Source organism: Gymnoscopelus braueri, assembly GCF_963280865.1.
Source record: "Gymnoscopelus braueri genome assembly, chromosome: 23".
In the NCBI taxonomy this organism is placed as follows: domain Eukaryota; kingdom Metazoa; phylum Chordata; class Actinopteri; order Myctophiformes; family Myctophidae; genus Gymnoscopelus; species Gymnoscopelus braueri.
In genome coordinates this window covers 5,215,144-5,223,017 of record NC_137625.1, presented here as the reverse complement: position 1 = coordinate 5,223,017, position 7,874 = coordinate 5,215,144, and the positions used below count along the sequence as shown (strand labels likewise).

The 7,874-nt window shown below is 40.9% G+C and overlaps 1 protein-coding gene across 1 annotated transcript; it reads left to right on the top strand.

Moving 5' to 3' along the window:
* Positions 1-1,128: 1,128 nt before the first annotated feature.
* c4h11orf98 (chromosome 4 C11orf98 homolog) lies at positions 1,129-7,607 on the top strand. Its single transcript, XM_080421318.1, has 4 exons — positions 1,129-1,195; positions 2,807-2,940; positions 4,399-4,496; positions 6,291-7,607. The coding sequence occupies exons 1-4, from the start codon at positions 1,160-1,162 to the stop codon at positions 6,407-6,409; spliced, it is 387 nt and encodes a 128-aa protein (XP_080277444.1). The 5' UTR covers positions 1,129-1,159; the 3' UTR covers positions 6,410-7,607.
* The last annotated feature ends 267 nt before the right edge of the window (positions 7,608-7,874 follow it).

The window sequence follows — 7,874 nt, the reverse complement described above, 5'->3', positions numbered from 1 at the left end:
ATTTCATACATAAGGGTACGGTCACACCTAACTTTGATTCTGCCTATGTGGCCGTCTTTTTGCAGTGGTTTTCAATGGGAACGGAGCCATTGCAAACCATTGCAAAAAGACGGCCACATAGGCAGAATCAAAGTTAGGTGTGACCGTACCCTAAGTCTAATATTATTGGGTGGATATGAAATCTTATATTCCAATGTGCACTTATTTAGGTGAGTAGTAAGGCCTGTTACAAAACTTTTTAAAGGTCTTCAAAAATAGTGCAGCTACATGCTCAGAGATGGAAACCCCAAGTAAAGTAAATGTACTATATTACTATAATAATGCTACAATGTGTAGGACTGAGGTGGTAATGAAGGCAATAGTTGAACAAAACCATGCAGTGTCTTATAATTCCTGCTACAATGTGTGGGAGGTGGTAATGAAGGCAGATGTGCAGACCACAGCTGACGTCTGCAGGCTCAGTTGTGTAGAACATGTGAGCACCTTCTATTTTGCACACATGCTCCCCAAAATTGTGTAATTGTGTATTATTGTTATTGCACTATACCAGTTATACTGTACATCCATAGGCTGTTTAATGACTGTCAAACTGTCAAACCAATCAACCCTTTTTCAGTAATGAAAAGGCTAGTCTATTGCACATTATTGCACCATATCAAATACCCTTGTGCCCTGTTTATTTGTTAATGAATTGTTTGTTATTAAACTATAAGTGATGTGGATAACATTGTTTGTCTGATGCCCAGTTGTTGTTGTTGTGGTGGTGGTTGTTGTTGTTTTTGCCACATATAGCACAGTTTACAGTTTGTGCCACACAGCTCATATGAGTATAAAATTATCTCAACCCTAGCATAAATTGTTCCTCAAAAACATAATGTAATGTTAAAATCATGTATATCAAAAATAAGCAGCAGCCTAGCTGAGCATTCTCAGGTGACACCACGCGGCAGTTACAGCTGTAGTCCACTAGGTGGCAGCCTTACTCCATCAGCAAAGTTATCGGGTTAGTCGTTAGGGTCTCTTTTGGACCCCTGGTGGGCCCCGGGACCAGACTTTGGTCCCACCTCCTTCCGATAACAGCCAATGAGAAGTGAACCACACCCGGAAGGAGGAAGTTTCACTCGAGCCACGTGAATCATCGAATCATCCAACAACAAGCATGGTTCCCCCAGCAGGACTCAACAGACCCAAAACAGTAAGAGAATGACAACAATAACATAAACAATAATAATCTAAAGTTAGGTCAAGTTAATGGCGAGTAAAGACCATTGTTGAGTACGACACGTTACAGATGCTTGAGACTCAGCCTGTCCTTCCTGAACTGACCTCCTGATGGTTAGCTGTTAGCATCCATGCTAGCTTATTGAAGAGTGTGGGCACATAGACATTGCTGTTGGCATCTCCATGTTAATTAGGCTATTTCTCTCCCCAACAAAATATTAAATATTTAAAGGTAGGGTAAGTGATATTTTTTGGTTAAAACAAAAAGTATTTTGTTAAAAGGTTAAAATACTATATTCTGATAGTAATCATTGTTATAGAGTGTTTTTTCAGTAACAGATGTCTCCCTGTCTCTCCAGCTCTTTAATAAACAGAAAATACATTTTTCGGTAGGTGTCAAAATCTCAGCCAATCAGGAGAAAGTACCAATTTTTAAGCTTAATTTGTATAGTGTTCCAGTTCCAATTTTGTCTGCTCATTTCTTAGTGTCATCACTTCCAATTTCACTTGTTTAATCTGTATCCTGATTGAGTTCTCTGTCCTGGTTGGATAAAATTGTAAATGAAACTGAAACTGAAACGAAAATGCATTTTCTGTTTAATAAAGAGCTGGAGGGACAAGGAGACTCCTAATACTGAACAAACACTCTATAGCAATGAGTACTATCAGAATATAGAGCTATTTAACAATTATTTTAACCAAAGCAAATCACTTACCCTACCTTTTAAAGTAAGAATTCGGTTAAAGTAGTTGTTTCTGCCCGTAGTGACTGGCTAGCCGCAGGTTTTGTTGCGATTGTAGAAATAGTAGGCCTTAAATGTCAAATGTATGTCTCATGTTCAAATAATGTATTCTTAACATTACATTAGACCATTTTCCAAATTAATTTTTTTTTAACGTGTCAGGTGAAAAATTTGCCAATTTAACACTGAATGTAGGATGGCCTTGGAACAAGAAGACTGACATTTATTTTATTGATTTTGACATCTATGTGATGTCATATTATAGGACCACAATGGAAACAAGTCCCCCAGGACTTTTTTGTGTGTCATCCTTTTAGCCTAAAAGTCTGACTGTACCACGTGCTGTTTACATTTCTGACAAGTATTCAGTCAGTCAATCAATATAGATATTCCAATGATTCCATATATCAGTGGTTCTGAAACATTTTCATGTTAAGGACCCCCAAATTAATTTGTATTTGGCCGTGGACCCCCCCCCCCCCCTTGAATATATTTTGTGCCAGGGAGGGACCCCCGCATACAAGATTATGTTAAAATGTTTTCAAAATATTAAAAGGTTTTCAAGATTGTATTTAGGAAAATAGCAGATATACAAGCAGCCAGTTGTGAGCTTGTAGACCGGCTATTTATATAGGGTTAAAGTGGTTAAGCTAATTTGGCAATTGTGAAAATAGTGGATCTATAACCTGACGTGTTATGAGCTTGTAGATCCACTGTTTTAGCTATTTTTGAAAAGGGGCTTAAATGGTGACTCATTTTTGACACCCTCAAATTCTCCTGAAATGACGCCTCTGGGGGTGTTTGAGAAGCACAGATGTACATCTTCTATGTCCTCCTTGCAGGAGCTGGGCAAGAATCTGTTCAAGCGGCGGAGGGTGCTGAGCAAACAGAAGAGGAAGAACCACGGGCACCACCAGATAATTGGAGCTGTGGTTGACAAGGGCCTCATCACTGCTCACCATCTGAAGAAGAGAAAGTACATAATGCTGAACAAATGCATACATGCACGTGCACGCGCACACACACACACACACACACACACACACACACACACACACACACACACACACACACATACATTTCCGGGAATGATTCCCAGAAATGTATGTTTAGGTGGGTTGAGACACAGGCTGAGATATTATTATTACCATATTATATTAATTAATAAACATTTTATTTTCGTGTCAGGACAATTGCTTGACCCATCCCACATGGCAATATCAGACACATCAGTTGCAAAAAAAAACAATAACATTCCAGTGTATTACCCAACCACCAACTCCTTATAAACAACAACCGTGTGTGTGTGTGTGTGTGTGTGTGTGTGTGTGTGTGTGTGTGTGTGTGTGTGTGTGTGTGTATACAGACCTGCACAATATTTTTGAATGAAAGTTAATCTGTTGTAGGTCAGCCTTACCACGCTTTAGAAAGATATTCTGAAAATGCAAAAAATGTGATCAACATTATAATGAGCATTAGTGAGGACCAATTATATGAAGATAGGTTATGGTCCTTTAACACATCCACCGCCAGAGGTTAATCTCATAATAATGTACTCACCTGCCAAGGTGTTTTTGTTGTTTTTTTGTTTTTTTCATGTCGCCATAGATCTTGTTAAAATCCTTAAGATTGAGCCGTGAACGGTCTGTTTACATCCGCGAGATCTCCCTGTATCTCCCAGTGAAGACCGCATGTCAAACGGACTTCCATGACTGTAGTTAGAGCGGATTACGTTAAACAGTGAAATGCGAGGAGAAAAAACTACAGGAAGAGAATTGAGTTTCAGTTTCGTCTGTAGAATGGGAGCGGGCGTGATCGTCGAAACCGGATCCCAAATAATTCTATTTCCTGTCATCAAACCGGAAACGGAAGTGGATCAAAAAAATTCCGAAAGTGCACCCGGACCGCGCATGCGCGAAAAGACCGCAGCCCGTAGGACTACGGGCTCGGCGCTTAACCGTTGGATTTAACGGCCCGTAGAACTACGGGCCCGGCGGTAAAGGTGTTAAGTAATAAATCAGTGTACTCAGTGGAATTTCACTTTTCTCTGTAGCAGTATTTCTGTTTTCTGGCACATTCCTACACATGCAAAAAATATCCATTCATTGCAGCAATGAATCAATCACACCGCCATTTTGTGGTTTTGCCCAATATTGGAATGTGCTGCCTTGAAAGAAAATCCGTTGGGAACAGAGACGATCGTTATTTCTGGTTATTCTCCCCCCCGCCCCCCAATTAACTGGTCCTAAACTAGGCAGATGTGCATGTTTGCATTGACACCAGTGTGTTTTGTCTTAATGTTTTAGTTTGGTTTGTGGCTCTATTTTCAGTAACTGAACAGGGGTGATTTTTGTATTTTTCATATTGTACATCTTTGACCTGACTCCCATGCGGTAGCCTAATTTCTAAAATTAGTGTTGTGTTTCACCCGCAGCACCAGCCCAAGAGCCAACATCACCTTATCTGGGAAGAAAAAAAACAAGCTTCTTAAGCAGCTGCGTCACATGGATAAGGAAAAGGCAAGCATGGGCGGTAAGGAAGGACCAGTGGATGTTTTTCTTTTCCCGAATTGCTTCCACCCAGTTTTAGCAATTACATTGGTATTCCGCTTCCGTGTTCCGAGAAAGTGGCGAGGTTCAGTGCATTGTCTAAGGAGAAGATTAACTGCCGCCTTCACCGCGGCGACAGGAGGCGCAGCACCACTTTTCTGTTGCCTCCCTCAGTGTGGCGAGACGGCCAACCGGAAGTGTGCTGTGGTCTGAAATAGGCGTGGATTGGTGTACCCATGAAAATCCACGTCACCGACACTTTGTACACACCTATTTAGCAGCACAAACGCAGTTATAAATGGCCTCTGCTAGTGTGAATGTGGTGTTAGTCTCTAGTTGAACAAAGTGTTTAGAGACTTGTGAGTCTAGTGCCTGGCTGCACAGTGAAATACTGAAGCCTAATTGTCTCCGCCAGGCCGAAGGCATGGCGAGAGAGTATGTTTTACCCCCCCGTCTGTCCGTCCGTGTGTGTGTGTGTGTGTCCGTCCGTGTGTGTGTGTGTGTGTGTCCGTCCGTCCGTGTGTCCGTCTGTGAACAGCTAATGTCCGACGCCGTTGGCCCGCTCGCTCCGAAACTGTGCACACACACTCCCTGGATGCCAATTCAGAACCTCTGCCCCCATTTTTCACATAGCCCTGTTATAGCGCCACCAGGAGGCCGATTTGTGCTAAACCCATTTACTCCTACAGATTTTATCCAAACGTCATGCAAATCGGTACACATTATCTCTATAGTCATGTGATCAACACGGATCTGTCCGATTTTCCATATTCCATCCTCATTGGCTAAGGTTGGCTTCCAAAGTTTGCAGGATTGGTCCGTTTTGAACAAAATGCCTCAAATCATGAACGCAGCTTGCGATTTCCGTGAAATTTCACAAACACATTGATTGATTGATTGATTGAAATTTTTATTAGGCAAAAGAATGTAAAACAACACAGTTACATTTATAATGCTTTTGACTAAAAGGTCCGGACTTGTTTCCGTTGGGGTCCTTGAATTAATTTCATAGACATATATATAGTAGCAACCAAACATTTCAAAAATCAACATGAAAATACAGATAATACAGAAAAAATACCACTATGTACAAAATTCATTTGTAATCACATTCCCACTAGGCCGAGGAAGAAATGGCACCCTTTTCACATTGGCCTGTTATAGCGCCACCAGCAGGTCTAATCTTAGCAAAACACATTTTTGGAACAAAAGCCTCAAATCATGAATGCAGTGTCTGATTGCCGTGAAAAGCCTAAGAAGAAATGACACCCCTTTCACATTGGCCTATAATAGCGCCACCAAGAGGCCACAATAACGTACCTGACCTGGCGGAGACCTGTGCTCCGAGGAGCACTTTTTCTAGTTTATACCCTGTGATACGACAATTTCACAATGCTTTTGAAAATCAGTTTGTGTTGGAACGCGACACCGTGATGGAGTATTATGCTTGAGTGTTCTAAGTTTGAAAGTTTGTGCCCTTTGATCCTCTTGTAATGCATGTGCAACAACATATTAGCGGTTGTCCCAATTTATAAGAAAGTGACGTGATTGTATTAAAACCACGTAAACCGTATTTACTTAGTTGTATGATAAATAGCAACCATTGCTGATCTACAAGCTCGCAACACTTAGCATCGCATCGGGTTGTGAGCTTGTAGGTTGGCTATTTTTGCGATTGTTCATCATTTCTGACAATATGACATGCCCGATATAGGGACGCCATAAAAGGATAAAATATCTCTCTTATTGTGTGAATTTTTCTGTCTTGTCTCCATAGCTGAGCCAGTAACACAACCAAAGAAAGAGGCCTCTTCATCATCTGTGCCAGGCAAAAAGAACAAAAAGAAGAAAGGGGTTGGATCCCAGGTGGATGTGGAAATGGCAGATGTGGAATGAGAGGAGGGTGATAAAAATGATCCCATTTTGGCGCCCAGCCACGTAGGACAATATCCAGTATTTGAACTGGAGAGGGGCACAATGGGTGTTTCCTTGCCATCTAATGGGAGAACTGAACGGGGAATATGATCCACAGGGTGTCCTGAAAAGTCTGGAATCACAGTGATAAATAACACAACATAGTTTGGATTTGGATGAGGGGGCATTACCGGGCCCCCGAGAATCAAATCCTTTTCCATTTTGCTGCCAGTGACTGCTTGAAGGGGGAAAAAAAGTATTTGGAGAATGTCTAAACCCTGCGTCATCTGCTAGCAGTGAATTACCAACTGAGATATGCATTGTCAGATTCAAAGACACGAGTGCACTAAGAATAGCAATGTCTGTTTCAGAATGACCTCTAGGGGCTGCTAGAGGTGCTTTTGAATTCCTTAACCTTACAATAGCAGATCTACAAGCTCACAGGCGTCACTTTGTGCCGTGCTGTGAGCTTGTACATCTGCTGTTTTTGAACTTTTTTGAAAGATCTTCAAAACTGTGAGAACTACTGGTTTAGAAGGCATTTGTAGAATCGGCCTCAGGTCTTAACCACTTAAACCCCAGCATCCTTATTGTGGCCCGAGGGGTCTTGGTGGGAGGGAGGGGGGTTCCAGGGAGGAACGTGTTTAGAATGGAACAACCATTATCAAATTAGTCTTGCGTTGCTTGCTGGGTGATCTATCGTCTGGAAACGCAAGACTATTATCAAATCCACCAATACAATAAAGGAAAAAAATAAAAACAATGGGATAAATGGCCAATCGGATATCTGCATATAAAACGTCAATATAAAATCTGTCTAAAAGTCTCTCGTCTTTAAGTGGTTAAGATTCCAGACTTTTCAGAAACCCGATTGCTTTTCCTTAAGAGTACACAACTGGGTTGCCTTTTTTTTTTTTTTTTCTTCTTCTGTTTTCAGACCTACAGAGTCGCTTCAATGCCTCCGCTATTTTGTATATTATATAAATATTGGCAGAAGACAACGTCATAAAGAAATATCGTAATAAACCTGGGTGTAATAGTGTAAACATTTGACTGGAATGTTGTAGGGTTTGTGATCCTGTGTGAAAGGTCCACAGACAAACTATGCATCATCAACCAGATTGTTTCTTATGTCGTCTGCATTTATTATGGATGTAATTAAAGGCTATTTCAACTGTTATGCATCTGACTTGTAATTTTTTTATTAAGATTTGGTTTGGCTTTAGAACCTTAAAGCCCAAGTCACTTTATATTAATCACTTTAAACAAACTATTTCATTCCAAGCAATATTCTTCAGTCACTTCATCACTGTTGCTGTTTTCAGTGTCCCAATAACAACACAGATAGGACATTGAAATAATTGATTCTCAAAACAAATAAGTGCAAGTTAAATTGTTGTTTTGGGGCATATGTGTGTTTCTTCTTTCGGCTAATTCCCATCGGGGT